Source organism: Aquarana catesbeiana, linkage group LG05, assembly GCF_042186555.1.
Source record: "Aquarana catesbeiana isolate 2022-GZ linkage group LG05, ASM4218655v1, whole genome shotgun sequence".
Lineage (NCBI taxonomy): Eukaryota > Metazoa > Chordata > Amphibia > Anura > Ranidae > Aquarana > Aquarana catesbeiana.
The window spans coordinates 619,683,485-619,702,112 of record NC_133328.1 but is presented as its reverse complement, the minus strand read 5'-3'; the positions used below and the strand labels follow the sequence as shown (position 1 = coordinate 619,702,112).

General features: G+C 44.6%; 1 protein-coding gene across 2 annotated transcripts in view; it reads right to left on the bottom strand.

Annotated features, from left to right (window-relative positions):
• The window catches only part of ZFAT (zinc finger and AT-hook domain containing), a 292,845-nt gene that overhangs the window by 133,614 nt on the left and 140,603 nt on the right, over nucleotides 1-18,628 (bottom strand). For both annotated transcript variants that reach the window (XM_073632280.1, XM_073632279.1), the window contains exon 8: nucleotides 11,471-11,703. In XM_073632280.1, the coding sequence (XP_073488381.1) occupies nucleotides 11,471-11,703 (233 nt within the window). The remainder of the gene's footprint in view (nucleotides 1-11,470; nucleotides 11,704-18,628) is intronic.

Below are 18,628 nucleotides of genomic sequence, written 5' to 3'. Positions count from 1 at the left end.
TGTGTAAGCTGCAGCAGCCATATCAAGGCACCCAAGTGTACTGCGGTCCTAACTCTATAATTTGAGAGTCTCCCGAGTTGGAGCACATATATAATAATGGATAGATTAAGGGCAGGTATGCCTGGAGGGAGCCCACCCCTCCTTAAAGGGTACAGGGACACACTGGACACCCAGCAATAGCACAATGACAGCGAAGGTATCCTTTGTGCCACCTCACCAATTCACCAACAGTACAAACAAATGGCAACCACCCCAACCTATAACTGGCCCTTACAGCAAGGAGCACAAGGGTCTGCACCACTGTACATGTGACTTTCCTTTGGGAGAATATCAACAAATTGACATCGTCGTTGCAGGGGATGCCAAAAATCAGATTGTATCTTAGTGCAAACTTCTCGGAAAATCAGTGAGCCAATCACACAAGCAGGAAAGGACATATCTGGGGAGGAGGGTTCATTCTGTATACCATCTGTGCACAGAAGACTTCCAGGTAGCCATATTGCATTTTACAGAAAATTACAGCGTTGTAGATTGAAAAGGAAAGGTAATTTTTTAACCCCTTGGCGCTGAGCGTACGCAAATATGCTGCCCCACTGGGCTGGGCTTTCTTCCGTGGGGCCACATATTTGTGCACCTGTCTTTGTGCTAGGCGCGCTTCTAGCACAGAGACCAGGGTCTCACTAGGAGCCCCAGGCCCCGTACTAACGATTGGGACCCGGAACTCCCAATTCTGGGTCACCTGATCGCTGTGATAGCCTCTGACTGTGTGTAAAAAAATACAAAATAAATAACAATAATAATTAAAAAAAATACAAAATAATACCTAGATCAAGGTTTGATCTAGGTCAGTGCCAGGGTTAGTGTTTGGGTCAAGGTAAGGGTCAAAGGTCGATGTCAGGGTCAAAGGCCAGGAACAGTATTTTATTTTTGGGCACGTTGATTTTTTTAACCCCTTCACGCTGACTCTACGCAAATATGCGGCCCCACTGGACAGAGCTTTGTCACCTGGGGCCGCATATTTGCGCATCTCCCTTTGTGCTTCCTGCGTGCTGCATGGAGCACTCCCAGCACGGAGACTGGGGTCTCACCAAGAGCCCCAGAAAATCAGATTCCGGGTCACCTGATCGCTGCGATAGCCTCCTATTGGTTATCACAGTGATCAGTCACTATGAAGCCCCCCCCCCCCATGTTTTCTGTATCTCTGAATGGAGACAGATACATTATATCTTTCTCTGTCCTTGCAGGAGATTAAAAAAAAAAAAAAAAGTGTGTAGGGAAAAAAAAATCAATAATAATAATAATAAACAAAAAAACCTAGATCAAGGTTTGAGCTAAGTCAGCCCTAGGGTTAGTGTTTGGGTCAAGGCCACGGTCAAATGTCAAGGTCAGGGTCAGGATGTATTTAATTTTTTTAATTAGTATCAGTGTCAGTGTGTTTTAGGTAGGATAAAAAAAAAAATGTGCACTATTGTTTCTGGGCTACAGGTACAAACAACAACTTGTACTACAGGTACAAACAACAACTAACATATACATATGGGGTATCACTGCGATCGTCAGGAGCAGGAAAAGTTAATTTGAGTTATTCTTTGGTGGTAGGTTATGGTAGTAGCAAGAAATATATCTTTTTTTTATGTTTTATTTGTTTTTTACTATTTTGGGCCAGTTTTCCTTAGATAATAAAAAAAAAAAAAAAAAAATCAGGAGATATGCATTATCATTTAGCACCAAATGAAAGCCCAATCTGTACCCTGAAAAAAGCAAGGCATAATCCATCTGGACACACAAAGTAGTTGTGATGGTATGTACGGTTTTACTAACACATGTCAAAGTTGCAAAACTGTGCTTAGGCATTACCATTTGTTTTAGCTGTAGGCACAGCAATTGTACATGCTATGTTATTTGTTATTTTTTTCTCATTGAAAGTGGAGTTACTCTCTAACCACTTCCCGCCCGGCCTATAGCAGAATGATGGCTGGGCGGTGGTTCTGTTATCCTGACCGGACGTCATACAACGTCATTCAGAACAAGCCCCCCCCCCCGAGGATGCTCACCCAGGACCACCAGGGATGCCACTAGGACCATCCACCACTGATGACCACCAGGTTATGCCACCCATGACCACCAGGAATGCCACTCAGTGCCCATAAACTATGCCAATCAGTGGCCATCAGTAATGCCTGCCAGTGCCTCCTTATCAGTGATGCCCATCATTGCCACCCATCAGTGCCTATCAGGTGCCAACCATCAATGCCCCTATAAGTGCCCATCAGTGCCACCCATAAGTACCCATCAGTGCAGTCTTTCAGTGCCCATCAGTACAGCCTTTCAGTGCCCATCAGTGCCGCCTATCAATGCCCATCAGTGTTGCATTTCAGTGCCCATCAGTGCTGCATATTAGTGCCCATCAGTGCCACCTCATTGGTGCCACTTCATCAGTGCCCATCAGTGCAGCCTCATCAGTCCCCATCAGTGAAGGAGAAAACCTGCTTATTTACAAAATTTTATAACAGAAACAAAGAAAAACTTTTTATTTTTTCAAAATTTTTGGCTTTTTTTATTTGTTTAGCAAAAAAATAAAATAAAACCCAGTGATGATCTAATACCACCAAAAGAAAGCTCTATTTGTGGGAACAAAATGATAAAAAAAATAGTTTAAATACAGTGTTACATGACTGCGCAATTGTCATTTAAAAAGTGACAGTGCTGAAAGCTGAAAATTGGCCCGGGCAAGGGGGGAAACTGCCCGGTATTGAACCTAATGATGACACATTAGAGCAGTATATGGGCGATTGTGGTGACTAGTTCCAATAGGTAATGACTAAGCGCTAACATTTGCACGAAACGCGTCTACCTCTTTGTCCCCTGCTCTGTCAACCACTTGTTATATGTCAATAAAGGGGTTTTTGGAAGTGCATCCGTCCAGAATTATTTCTTTATGCCCTGTATTCAGCTTTAAACCAGCAGCATATTTCAATTACTTTTCTTAATAGAACTACCAGGATGACATAAAAAAATTGTGTGTGTATATTTTATATACCGTATATACTCGAGTATAAGTCAAGTTTTTCAGCACTTTTTTTGTGCTGAAAATGCCCCCCTCGGCTTATACTCGAGTCAAGCACTTTTCTGCAGCAAAAAATTTCATTTTCCGAACCGAATTTGGGGCCCTGTATCTCAGGGCCACTTGGTGCTAGGAACCCCAAATTTGCAAACCCAGTGGAACTGGTACCACAAAATATCCAAAGCTGGGGTTCCTAGCACCAAGTGGCCCCGAGATACGGGGGCCCCAAAATCGGTTCGGAAAATGTCATTCTCTGCTGCAGAAAAGTGCTTGACATTTTCTGAACCGATTTTTGCACACCAAATTTGGAGTTCCTAGCACTAAGTGGCCCCGAGATACAGGGCCACAAAGTCGGTCAACTGTGTCCATCTGCAGCAATGTAATTTCGGGACCCTTTGGGTTCAGAAACCCCAAATTTTGGCTGCAGCTAGGGGGCATCTAGGAACCCTTAACTACCGAGTTAGAAGTTTGGCTGACCTATGGCTGCAAATGGGCACAGTGAGGCTGCAAATGGGCATTGTTGACCCTCTTTTCCACTTACAGTAGCTGTGCATTTCTCACCCTCGTCTTATACTCGGGTCACTAAGTTTTTCCCATTTTTTTGTGGTAAATTAGGGCCTCGACTTATACTCGAGTATATATGGTATATATATATATATATATATATATATATATATATATATATATATATATATATATATATATTTATATTATATAATCTGCTCTTTGAAAAGCAGATATCGCAGAGAACGTCATTTGAATGTAGTTACATCCATTCCTCAGTAAAATGAAGGAAATGGTCAGAGGTCTGGATGCTTTTGCTAGGCTCTGAATTTTCTGTCCTTGCATTGTATACACACATAAAAGGTTTTTTTTTTTTTTTATGAGATGATACATAATAATCTCGAAGCTTATTTCCGAGGCAGAACTTTTTGAAAAGCGAGTCGCTGTGAAAACAAAAGATGTGTGTTAAGTCTTTATTCAACAAGCAGCAATGTTTTCTAAAAGACATATAAAGCTCGTAGTTATGGAAACGGCACATTGCCATTCAAACTGCATGCGCGGTCCGTCCCGGAGTCTACCCACATCAAAAAGAAAAGAAAACTTGCCGGGAAAACTTCAGTGATACTTTGTGGCGCTCGCCGCAAATCACAACACACAAGGTCAAGTTCCCCTTCCGAGTGAATGACAACACTACAATGGAGAGGGACAATCCCATTGTAGAGCCCAGGAAGGGGCCCACTTACTGCTATCAAAAGGGACAAAAAAATTTGTTTCGGTGAAAAGGGGTGATTACTGAAAAAAAATTGGAAAAGCATTTTTACAATGGCCTAATCACATTTTATTTTTATTTTGACAAAAGGTACAGTTTGACCCTACACACATGCATTCAATTTTAAGAGCTTACTTTCAATAGTGGCAAGGACTGCTGCTCCTCTGAAAAGCAATCCACTCTCAGGTAGCTAGGGCTTTTTTCAGCAGGAACTGGGTGTGGGGGAAGGGACGGCAGTTTCAGCACCTCCAGCACTGTATATATGTAATGGCAAGGAGTACTGGGATGTGCTGGAGGGTCTATTTAGAAACTATTGTCACTGGTTGGGATAATGAGACAAAAAAAAATGTATGGGGACCCGGGTACCACCCTAGGGGACATGTATCATTGCAAAAAAAAGTTTTTAACACAATCATTTTTAAAGGAGCAGTGGTTTTAATAATGCTTAAAGTGAAACAATAAAAATGAAATATTCCTTTAACCTCTTGCCGACCAGCGGCCATGGCTGCAAAAACTGACGTAGGTGTAATTTGGCTGCTTTAAGAGGTATAGGGGGCGCACGGCGCTACACCGGAGCCGATACGCAACATTTTTTATTTTTATTATTTTTTTGGATATTTATTATAGCAAATAGTAATAAATATTGGACTTTTTTTCAAAATCGTTGCTCTTTTTTTTGTTTATAGCACAAAAAATAAAAACCACAGAGGTGATCAAATATCACCAAAAGAAAGCTCTATTTGTGTAGAGCGTCGCACGACCACGCAATTGTCAATTATAGCAGCGCAGTGCCGTATCGCAAAAAATGACCGGGTCATTAAGGGGGCAAATCCTTCCGGGGCTTAAGTGGTTAAATATCGTGCCTGGGGGTCCCCTTAGTCTGCCTGTAAAGTAGCGCATCTGTACAGTGTATAGAACATGCCACAGCAATAATCACATTTCTAAAGGAATAAATGTAATTTAAACTTGCTTGTGGCGGTAATGTATTGCCGGCTCCTGGCAATACAGATTTAAAAAAATGAAAGAAAAAAAAAAAACCTTCGGGTCTGGTGTGGATTTTAAGGGGAACCCCACACATGATGTCAGAAGGGGGCGGAGTCACCCAGTTACATCACCGGGTGGCCCGCCCTTGCCTATATAAGAGCTGTCAAAGGGAAGAGAGCAGTCGGCGGGTGGCCTTCCATGGAGGATGAGCGTTTTCCATTTTTGCTATTTTTTGGGTCCATCGAGCGGTGCCATTGACAGTGGATTTACTTCGCAGGACACTTTTTTTTTTTTTTTTTGAATAAAGGATTTGTCAAAAACTGTCTCTTGTGGTTTTTACTTTTTGACAATTTTTGGGTGAATGGGTAGGGGAAGAGGCCCTTGTGAAAAAAATTGGAAAAGCATTTTTACAATGACGTAATCACATTTTATTTTTAATTCTAAGAGCTTACTTTCAATAGTGGCAAGGACTGCTGCTCCTCTGAAAAGCAATCCACTCTCAGGTTGCTAGGGCTTTTTTCAGCATGAACTGGGTGTGGGGGAAGGGAATGCAGTTCCAGTACTGTATATATGTAATGGCAAGGAGTACTGGGACGTGCTGGAGGGTCTATTGATGCTGACTATTTAGAAACTATTGTCACTGGTTTGGACCTATTGCTGCGGGGGGGGGGGGGGGCTTTGCTGCTGAGGAGGTCTATGTTTGCTAGCGGGATCTATGGTTGCTGGGGGGAGTCTTTTGTTAAGGTCTATTGACGGGACACTATTCCTCCCACTTCACAAATGATGGGGCACTATTCCTCCCACTGATAATGATGGGGACACTATTCCTCCCACTACCACCAATGATGGGAACACTATTCCTCCCACCGATACCAATGATTGGGACACTATTCCTCCCAGTGATACCAATGATGGGGCACTATTCCTCCCACTGATACCAATGATGGGGCACTATTCCTCCCACTCATACCAATGATGGGGCACTATTCTTCCCACTGATACCAAACATGGGAAACTATTCCTCTCACTGATACCAACAATGGGGACACTATTCCTCCCACTGATACCAATGATTGGACACTATTCCTCCCACTGATACCAATGATGGGGCACTATTCCTCCCACTCATACCAATGATGGGGCACTATTCCTCCCGCTGATACCAATGATGGGGAAACTATTCTTCCCACTGATACCAATGATGGGGAAACCATTCCTCCCACTGATTCCAATGATGGGGAAACTATTCCTCCCACAGATACCAATGATGGGGACACTATTTCTCCCACTGACACCAATGACGGGGCACTATTCTTTCCACTAATACCAATGATAGGGCACTATTCCTCCCACTGATACCAATGATGGGGTCACTATTCCTCCCACTGATACCAATGATGGGGACACTATTACTCCCACAGATACCAATGATGGGGACACTATTCCTCCCACTGACACCAATGATGGGGCACTATTCTTTCCACTAATACCAATGATAGGGCACTATTCCTCCCACTGATACCAATGATGGGGCACTATTCCTCCCACTGATACCAATGATGGGGACACTATTCCTCCCACTGACACCAATGATGGGGACACTATTCCTCCCGCTAATACTAATGATGAGGGCACTATTTCTCCACACTATTTTTCCAACTAATATCAACGATAGAGCACTATTCTTTCCACTGACACCAATGATGGGATACTGTTCCTTTCAATGACACCAGAGATGGGGAACTAATTCTTCCATGGACACCTATTATGGGGCACTATTCTTCCCACAGACACCAATGATGTCATTTTTTTCTCCCACTGACCATCAAACCTATTATTAATACTATACAGGATTTATATAGCGCCAACAGTTTGCGCAGCGCTTTACAACATGGGGGCAGACAGTACACTTACAATACAAATCAATACAGAAGGGATCAGAGGGCCTATGGCATTGTTTACTCCCAAAGATGCCAGGGCATTTTCTATTCCCACTGGGCACAGTCTGGCCCCCCTAAACTTTAAAGGGCAGTAAACTGGCCCTTCTTTTTGAAAGTGTTGAGACCCCCGCTCTATAATATCAGTCTATATAGCTGCACTATACACCAGCTATTCTGGCTGGGCATCTGTCTGATGGGGCAAAAAGGAGTAATTGGTATGGTTCCTGCCCGCTGATTTAAAATAAGGAAGAAATGTGCTTTTTGGGATACATTATAGCAACTTCCCTTCACTGAAAACACCTGAACTCAATCATTTGGAGGGGTGGCCTCCTACGCTGGGCTATATAGCTAGTTGTGATGGAAGGTGTCCCCATACTTTTGGCCATATAGTATATAAAACAAACTTGTGAATATGAAAAGCCTTCTACTAATAAATAATAATAATAATAAAATAAATTTACTAATAAATATATGGATGATACTTCCAGTGGGCTCAATGAAAGGGAAATAAACATTCCAGAATCAAAGCCTGAATTCTGCAAACTAATGGCGATATGTCTGTACTGTATCGCCGTTTAGTCTAATGAGCCAAGTCACAAGCTGACTTTAGGATTTTGGTAGCTCACTAAACCCAAGACTGCCGACAGAAAGCCTGGAGCACTGCGGTCTCTCTGCAGGACGTTGCTTATACACCGAAGGGACATTTATTGCGGTTACAGAATTCAAATTTTAAAAACACAGTAATTTATCACAAAATAAAAAAAAAATGCACCTAATAAATATAAAATCTGCCCCGTATAGGAGGATAAAATATTACGCTCCAGGAACGGACCCAGGTCTCTATATAATCTCCTCCAATATATTCAGATTTAAAATATAAATACAAACACTCCTAAATCCTCAAGCACTGCAATGTGGAAGCAGAGCCGGCATACATGATGAGTGAATGTGGAGGTCTTCACCTAAACAGGTATTTAGAAAGTGTACATAGAATTTTTACTTTTTATTTTACATATTTGCACTCATCCATAAGACATTGCAGTCATTCTCTTCACAGCTATACAGTATAGAAAATAAACACTAAAAGTTGATAGTAAACTCTATGCCTAGGCTAAAAAGAATGTTTCTAGATTCTAAAAAAGCAGTGATTAGACTTCAAATCGAGCCCTCAATGACCTCAGTAGCTGCAGCCACTGAGGAGTCAGGGGGTAACTCAGTTAACTCTGCTCCCCCTTCCCAGCAGTGACTTGTCAGCTTGGCTTCCCCCACCGCCCAGCAGCTCTGCTAACTCTGAACCCCCTCCCAGCAGTGATCTAGCAGCTCAAGTGTCCCCCCCCCCCCCCCCAACACTAACTCAGCAGCTCAGCTCCTCCCCCCACATCGATCAGTGACTTGGCAGCTCATATGATCCACCCCAGCAGTGGTCTAGCAGCTCAAGTCCCCCCCCCCCCAAACAGTAACTCAGATCTAGCAGTGACTTGGCCAAACGCGAATACTTTATCGGTGCACAGCAAAATAGTTTTTTTTTTTAGTATACACTGTAGGATAACAGACCTGGGACAACTTTGGGCACTCCAAAGAGAACAGCAATGCAAATAGTGCCCTCTCACGCTTCTGTCAGGCCCTGTTTCAAACCACATTCCTGTCTGAAGAATAATGTGTCCGGGTTTCAGGCAGACTGAAACCCGGACGCACGATTCAAAACCCGAACTGTCCGGGTGAATCCCTGACAGGTGGCAACCTTACCCCCCCCCCCCCCCCAACCCAGCAGTAGGGCTGGGGAAAAATTCGATTTAAATCTTGAATCGAGTTGAGAGGTCAAATCGATTCAAAATATAAGCAAATGGATTTTTTTAGATTTTTTTTTTTTTCACCGCGCCGGTGCTGAGGAGCTGCGGGCAGTAGTTTCAAGGCAAGGCCGCGGCTCCGGCCTAGTCCGCGAGGCCGGACGCCGCAGGCTAGGCAGAAGCCGCGGCCTCAACTAAAAACTCCTGCCCGCAGCTCCTCAGGACCGGTGTCCAAAAAAAAAAAAAAACTCGATTCAAATCATGAATCGAGTTTTTTTTAAGAAAATCACAGATTTTTTTTTTTTTTTTTTAGAAAATCGCCCAGCCCTACAGCAGTGAATTGACAACTCAGCTGCTCCTTCCCAGCAGTGACTTGGCAGCTCATATGCTACATTGCTCCATCCCATGCTGACTTTTATATTTTACACAGGGGACAGGAGCTCCAAGTCGTTCTAAAGGCTTTTTACCTTAATGCATTAAGGTTAAAAAAAAAAAAAAAACTTTGTGATTGCATCTCCCCCCCACAGCCCTCCCTTTATACTTATACTTTACCTAAACCACATCTTGATTCAGCACTGTGCACGAGAGCAGCAGTTCTCCGCTCTCTCCCTCCTCATAGGCTCAGAGACAGCAGCGGGAGCCACTGAGGATGGAGAGGGGCTGAGCCACACTGTGTGTGTCAATGCAGACACAGAGCGTGAATCGGGAACAAGCCCAAGCGGCTTGCTATGAAGGGCATTTGGCGTTGGGAAGAGACAAAGTGCCGGCAGGGGACCCAAGAAGAGGAGGATCGGGGCTGCTCTGTGCAAAGCCATTACACAGAGCTGTAAATATCACGTTTGTTATTTAAAGAGGTGTTCCAGCCTGGGGAAAAAAAAAATTAAAAAGTAAGCAGCTACAAATACTGCAGCTGCTGACTTTTAATATTAGGACGCTTACCTGTCCCAGGGTCCAGCGATGTCGGCACCCCAGCCCATTTTCGGATCCGCTCTCAGGTGCTGCCACTGCCATTCATGGTAAGGGAAGCCGGCTGTGAAGCTGAACGAATGCGTGATTGCGCTTTCTAACTGGCCCGGCAGTGGAGGAAGGATGGGGGGGGCTGAACTTCCGAGGGATGTCTCCCGGAAGCAGGGACAGGTACCCGTTCCCTCCTCCCCCTGAAAGGTGCCAAATGTGGTACCGGAGGGGGGGAGGAAACAGATCAGCGGAGCTTCCACTTTTGGGTGGAACTCCGCTTTAAAAAAAGAAAAAAAATGGATTTACGATCACTTTAGTTCACCATGGGGTAGCAGAGGTGCTGTGCCATTGCTGGGAGGGGGAGTAGAGGACACTGAGCTGCTGAGTCACTGCTCCTAGGGGTAACAGTGTGAGCTTAGCTGCTGAATCAATGTTGGACGAGGACACACTGACAGAACTAATACAAGTTCACTGTTTCTGCTGTAAATTTTGAGGATGAATTTCTCCTCAGTGCCTGCAGCCACAGAGGTGAGTGAAGGCTTATTTTGAAACAACATTTACCTACATGAATTTCCACTGCCTGGCCACAGATTCAATTTAAAGTGGATGTAAACCCTCACATATACCCAGTGAAGTGCACAGCCTCATGATGATACACAGAGATGAAACAAATCTCCCTACATAAGTTTTACATGTATATCTGCTGTCTACATCTTTATATACTGTTTAGAATGTTCAGATCATGTTAGGAGATGTTCTCTTCCTGTTCAGCACTGAGTGTGTAGTCTGGGCATACAGCCAAGACAGCTGATTGGAGGAAAGGCACACACCCCCTCTCCAAATAGGCAGAGACTTGCAGAGCTGTCCTGTGACACAGCAAGCTCTCTGCTAATCTATTTATAGCACAGGTATCAAACACAAGGACTGGCTGAATCCAGCTCTCCAGGCTATTTCATGTGGCCTTCCAGCCCTCCTCTGGTCCTCCTTCAGACCCCTACTTTGTGCTTTCAAGCAATGCATCCAGCTTCTTCCCAGCAGCAGCAAAAGGAAAGGGGGTGCACTGTAATGTTAGGGAGAGTAGGGGACTCAACTTCTGATGGTGGGTTGGCTCTTGACATCTAATATATGGGGAGGGGATGAGCTGGACATCTAATCTTACAGATACGATCGGCCCTTTTGAGGACAATCATAATGCTGATGCGGCCTACGATGAAATTGAGTTTGACACCCCTGATTTATAGCAACCTCCCAGACACGAATTTCAGGCTGGTTGTATCACAGTTGATTGAGAACTATTCAGAAGTTATCACGCTGATAACAGAAGAACGGAGCAGGAGAAAGCCACGGGACTTAGTGCTTCGAAGAGAGATAAGAAAACACTGCAGATATATGTGCCCAGCTCAAATTTCATGAATCGGATTTACAAGCAGACTTACACTCTAAATACATTTCTAACTGGACTTACCAGGTCAGTGTGTATCTTGAGGTGTGCCTGCAGCTTGTACTTGTCTGGACTGGAGTAGTTACAGCCTTGTGCGGGGCACTTGAGGGACATGTTGCTATGTTTCTGGATAACATGACGTTTCAGGCAGTTCTTGGTGATGGACGAGTAGCTGCACTGGGAGCAGAAGTATAAATGTTCCCTTGTGTGCGTTCTGATGTGCATGTCATAATGTACTTGATACCAGAATAGCTTACCTGCAAAGAAATGCAGAATGGAAACATCACTCACATTTGACAGCTGCATTACCAGAAACAGCAACTCATAGAAATCTTTAATGGGCAGAAAATAAAAGACAAGCCCAGGAGCAAGTCCATTAGGAACACTTAAAGCGTTAGTTCACCTTTTCAGAAAAAAAAATGAAAAAACAAACTAACATCCTACACGACCCCCGTCTTCCAGTGCTTGCTGTACTTACCTCCCACACGGCTGAGCTATTGGTCTGGGGATATGAAATCCCCGCTTTGCTCCCTCTTCTCTCTGCAAGGCTGTCGGGGCAGATCAGAGCGATTCTGATTGGTCAGTGCTGGCACTGAGCATCGCTCTGACCTGTACCAGAAGAGCTGCAGAATAAAGATAAGATAAGAGTAAATCCAAGATGCAGTTTTTAAATTATTATTTCATTTATTAAGGGGAAAAAAGATGGCACAGCAGCAAATATAAAGGGACGTACCTGTACGCCCATTTGCCTGTCCGTGCCATTGTGTCGACGTATATCTACATGCGGCGGTCGGTAGACCGAGCCTCTTTCTGAGATGTGTTGTTTACAAGCTAAAAACGTTTTTTTTTTGCTAGAAAATTACTTAGAACCCCCAAAAATTATATTATTTTTTCTAACACCCTATAGAATAAAACGGCGGTCGTTGCAATACTTTGTTACACCGTATTTGCGCAGCGGTCTTAAAAGCGCACTTTTTTTTGGAAAAAATGCACTTTTTTGAATTAAAAAATAAGACAACAGTAATGTTAGCCCAGTTTTTTTTTTATATTGTGAAATATAATGTTACGCCAAGTAAATTGATACCCAACATGACACACTTCAAAATTGGGCCCGCTCGTGGAATGGCGGCAAACTTTTACCTTAAAAAATCTCCATAGACGACGTTTAAAATATTCTACAGGTTGCATGTTTTTTTTGAGTTACAGAGGAGATGTAGGGCTAGAATTATTGCTCTTGCTCTACCATTCGCAGGGATACCTCACATGTGTGGTTTGAACACTGTTTTCATATGCGGGCGCTACTCACATATGCGTTCGCTTCTGCACGCAAGCTCGGCGGGACGGGGCACGTTAAAAATGTTGTTTTTTTTTCCTCATTTATTTTACCTTTTATTTTTACACTGTTCTTTAAAAAAAATAGTGTCACTTTTATTCATATTACAAGGAATGTAAACATCCCTTGTAATAGAGAATAAGCATGACAGGACCTCTTAAAGATCTCATATTTACACTAAAATGCAATAAAAAAATGGCCCTTTAAGAGCTATGGGCGAAAGTGACGTTTTGACGTCACTTCTTCCCTGCAATGATATGGAGACGGGTGGGGGCCATCTTCCCCTCACTTGCCTCCATGTCAGGCCAGAAGAAGGATCCGATCGCCTCCGCCGCTGCCGACGGCTCCGGTAAGCGGCGGAGGGCACCAGAGCGCAGCAGAGGGGGGGGGCCCTCTCCCACAGCCAATAAAAGTGATCTCGTGGCGAATCCACCGCAGAGACCACTTTTATCTTGAAGCGGACCGCTCGCTGAAGAAGAGGATACCGGGGTTATGGTAGCTAGCTGCTACCATAACAACGATAATCCTCTTCAAAGTACCGACGTATAACGATGGTGGCGGTCCGGAAGTGGTTAAAAATAAGAAAAAGGAAAATCAAATCCCATGTACATAAGAATACACAGCCTTTGCCATGACATTACAAATTGAGCTCAGGTACATCCTGGTACCTCTGATCATCCTTGAGATGTTTCTACAACTTGATTGGAGTCCACCTGTGGTAAATTCAGTTGATTGGACATGATTTGGAAAGGCACACACCTGTTAAAGGTCCCACAGTTAACAGTGCATGTCAGAGCAAAAACCAAGCCATGAAGTCCAAGGAATTGTCTGTAGACCTCCGAGACAGGATTGTAAGGAGGTACAGATCTGGAGAAGGGTACAGAAAGATTTCTGAAACATTGAAGGTCAGCACAGTGGCCTCCATCACCCGTAAATGGAATTTTAGAACCACCAGGACTCTTCCTAGAGTGGGCCGGCTGGCAAAACTGAGCGATCGGGGGGGGGTGGCCTTAGTCAGAGAGGTGACCAAGAACCCGATGGTCACTCTGACAGAGCTCCAGCATTTCTCTGTGGAGAGAGGAGAACCTTCCAGAACAACAAGCATCTCTGCAGCCCTCCACCAATCAGGCCTGTACGGTAGAGTGGCCAGACGGAAGCCACTCCTCAGTAAAAGACACATGACAGCCCACCTAAAAAGCTAACTCCAGGTTGCCAAAAGGCACCTTAAGGACAGAATTCTGAGAATCAGAATTCTCTGGTCTGATGAAACAAAGATTGAACTTATTGGTCTGAATTGCAAGCGTCATGTCTGGAGGAAACCAGGCACCGCTCATCACCTGGCCAATACCATCCACACAGTGAAGCATGGTGGTGGCAGTATCATGCTGTGGGGATGTTTTTTAGCGGCAGAAACTGGGAGACTAGTCAGGATTGAGAGAAAGATGAATGCAGCAAAATACAGAGACATCCTTGATGAAAACCTGCTCCAGAGCACTCTGGATCTCAGACTGGGGTGAAGGTTCATCTTCCAACAGGACAACAACCCTAAGCACACAGCCAAGATAACAAAGGAGTGGCTACAGGACAACTCTGTGAATGTCCTTGAGTGGCCCAGCCAGAGCCCAGACTTGAACCCGATTTAATATCTCTGGAGAGATCTGAAAATGTCTGTGCACCGACGCTCCCCATCCAACCTAATGGAGCTTAAGAGGTCCTGCAAAGAAGAATGGGAGAAACTGTCCAAAATAGGTGTGCCAAGCTTGTAGCATCATACTCAAAAAGACTGTAAGGTTGTAATTGGTGCCAAAGGTGCTTCAGCAAAGTACTGAGCGAAGGCTGTAAATACTTATGTACATGGGATTTTTGTTTTTTATTTTTAATAAATTTACAAAGCTTTCAAACAAACTTCTTTCACGTTGTCATTATGGGGTATTGTTTGTAGAATTTTGAGGAAAATAATTAATTTAATCCATTTCGGAATAAGGCTGAAACATAACAAAATGTGGAAAAAGTGAAGCGCTGTGAATACTTTCCGGATGCACTGTAGGTGTTCAACACCTGCATCAGAATATTACGGGAATCAAGACGGAGACAGAAGAAAGAGAAGTAGAATAAATATACTATGGGGGATATTTATCAAGCAAATTAGCGACACAATTAGATGCAAATTAGGTTGTCTCTCTTGTAGCAGTCTAAACAACAATTTTACTGTGAATTGCTGCACCTGCAAATCCAATTGCATCATATTTGCAAAGTTCTGAGACAGATTTATCACTAAAAATGAGGCTCACTCTAAACTGGGGATCAGCAACCTGTAGATCGGGGTCTGGGCTTGCTGACCCGCCATCCCAGAACATCCAACAGAGTGCAATGCATAGATAAAGTTGGAGCTGTAGTAGGGAGCAAGAGCACATAGATCCATGCCTCCTCTGCAGTGCCGGCTCCTGTCCCATGCGGAGTGATACCAACTGCACTCCACCTCTTATCCCAGCTAGTGGTCTCCAGAGTGGTGCCAGCAACAGCAAAGGGAAGATCTTCAGGTCAGTGTGAAGCAATAGTATAATAGTATAGGGCTGCTTTCACACTGATGTGCTGCGGTTTACCCACACACCGCGGGTGCAGTGCAGTGTACCTGCAGCTTTCCTGCGGGTTTGCTGCGTTTAGCCATAGACTATTTTATCCCACGGGTTTAGTGCACTTTCTGAAAGTGCACCACACCTGCAGGATATAATAGAAGTCTATGGCAAAGCGCAGCTAGCCCAGGAAAGTTGCAAACGCACTGCGCTGCACCCGTAGTGTGGGTAAACTGCAGCACATCAGTGAGAAAGCAGCCTTATAGGGGCCTCAGAACAGTGAAGGTTCATTTACATTTGCAGTTTGGTGGGTGATAAAATCCCATAGTTAAGACATGTTTTTATCCCCCTGCACCAACCGCACCCCCTTTAGCTGCAGTAGCCAGGGGTGCACTCATTTCGCAGCCACAGCAGGTGTTATGCGCATGGTTGGTGGGTGTACCACCTGTCAAGCATGGCCCATTCAAGTGAATGAGGCCACTCTGCAAGTGCCCTGCAACCTTGTACACTACAGCAAACAAGGGGTTAAAGCAGGCAGCGTTGTGTTGCTTTCTCAACACCTGCTTTAACCCCTTGGACACAGCAGAAGCATGCAGTTGCAGGGCACTTGCAGAGTTGCCCCATTTACTTGAATGGGTCGTGACTGGCAGGCGGTAGCACCCACCAAAAGCAAAAGGGGACTTAATTCCTGCTGCGGCATGTGTACACCCTGAAGGGGGTAGGGATTGGGGTGGTAAAACCACAACTCAACCACAGGGTTTTGGCACCCCCCCCCCCCAACTTTACATATATACAAGCCCTAAGGGTGCCGCTGCCGAATACAACTAAGGGCTCATTCACAAGTGCAGCAGGACCTTCTGCTCCTCTGAAAAGCGATCCCAGTGTGTTTAACAGGTGGTGAGGAGGTGATATGTTGCCTCCTTACCACCCATAATTGCCGTACAATGCAGCGATTGCGACGCAGTAGTACGGCAATTAGAGGTTTAAATCAGGTGTGAGGCGGCGACACTGTGCCTGGTGATCTTTGACGTCTCCCATGTTGTTCAGGTAGATCTCCACCTCTTAAGGCCCCTTTCACACTGCCACGACTTGAAAGTCGCGAGATTTTACAGCAGTGACTTTGCCGCCATTTCAGGGAATGTCTGTGTAAACTTGAGGTCTATGGACTGATTGACCTGACTACTCTCCTACTTGCAGCCTGCCAAACCATCCGCCTAGACCCGACTACTCTCTCACTTGGTACCCATCAAGACCTGACAACTCTCTCGCTTGCTACCCACTAGAGATGGGCTCGGACGTGTCCTTAAAAGCCCACGTGCCCGATCCTCCCAGGAGGCCAACACTGCACACGGCTAATCACAGGCAATAAGGCATTTTCCGGATCGCAGCTGCACAGATCGGGAAATGTCTCACTACCTGTGAATAGCCGTGTGCAGTGTCGGCTTCCTGGCGGGATCGGGCATGTGGGATTTCGAACACGCCCAAGCCCATCTCTACTACCCACCAAGACCCCTGCCTAGACCTGACTACTCTCTCCCTTTGCACCCAACAAGACCCATGCCTGGACCTGACTACTCTCTCACTTGCCACCCAACAAGACACCTGCCTAGACCGCTCTACTTTGTCACTTGGCACACGACAAGACCACTGCCTAGACCTGACTATTCTCTCACTTGCCACCCAACAAGACACCTGCCTAGACCTCTCTACTTTGTCACTTGGCACCCAACAAGACCCTTGCCTGGATCTGAGTACTCTCTCACTTGCCACCCAACAAGACACCTGCCTAGACCTCTCTACTTTGTCACTTGGCACCCAACAAGACCCTTGCCTGGATCTGAGTACTCTCTCACTTGCCACCCAACAAGACACCTGCCTAGACCTCTCTACTTTGTTACTTGCCACCCAACAAGACCCTTGCTTGGACTGAACAAGTCTTTTGTTTGCCACCCACCAAGACCCCTGCCTGGACTCAGCTACGCTCTCACTTGCCACCTGCTTAGAGACCTCTTCTCGGATATGACCACTCTCCTGCCCTAATGACTTGTGAACGGCCTCCCCTTGGTAGTGCATTCCCAAGGGCTGAGGCCTGATGCCAATTTCCAGCAAAAAACAAAACAGTGACCGACTGTCACTTAGACCAAGCACCTTGGTTAAGTCCAAGTCACCTACCAGGGGGGGCAGCAAAACAGTTGTATTAACTGTCTCACTGCTGCTGTTTAGCATTGCCTTGCTGTACAACAGAATTAATAAAATGTGCCCTATAAAGAAAAATTCCATGCCCTCCGCCTAAAAAATAAGGTTCTATTTCAAAGCAGAACTGCAGTTTCGAAAAACTGCCATATTCACAGGTTTGTTTTCATGCTGTGCTGTGAGGTTCACTTTTGACATGTTTCACGTACATCATTATTTATTCCCCATGTATGAAGATTTTTGCTGGGGATGGCACCTATGGTAAGGAGAATTTGTTTTAACACAAAGGTGTGAATGTAGTCTTCGATATTGATATAACAAGAGTCCCTGAAAGTTTCTTGTAGCAAAGAGGACTGGAAGTAAAGCTTTATACTCATAAAATGTCAATGTTCTCTTATCTGCAGGGAAAGAGCTACAAAACCCAATCCCCCTGGTATTGAACTCCCTTGGAAGCAAAACACATATTTCTGCGAATATCAGATAGATGCCGGAGATGCTTTGATGAACTTAAAGGTTTATACACGACCAGTAGGATAGAAGAGCAACAGCACCTTTTGGACCTTAATCTTATCTTACAGCAGTGTATCTCTGATGTCCAGGCCCTCCTTAGGGTGGCTGTCAATATCAGAGTATCTACCTAATATCAAGAAAGGCCATTGCCACTTACCAGCCAGAATGTCCGTTTCTCAACATTGGAAAAACAGACAGCCCCTCCATACCCCTGGTAAAGTGGGTAAATGTTTTTACATTGGGTCTGGAGATCTGCCCTCCTTCAGCACTGACCGCTCCTACAAATACCAGAGACTGAGACTGAACACTGCCCTGGACCGAAGCAGTCATTTTTTATTTTATCGTTCACTAGGCTAATCATTTTCTTTGACTGGAGTTTTGCTTTAACCAGTTCAGCCCTCATAGCATTTCTTTTCATTGAACACACGTGCATTATATATATATATATATATATATATATATATATATATATATATATATATTTATTTAGGGCTGCAACTAACGATTATTTTCATAATCGATTAGTTGGCCGATTATTTTTTCGATTAAATCGGATAATAACCTTAAAAAAAA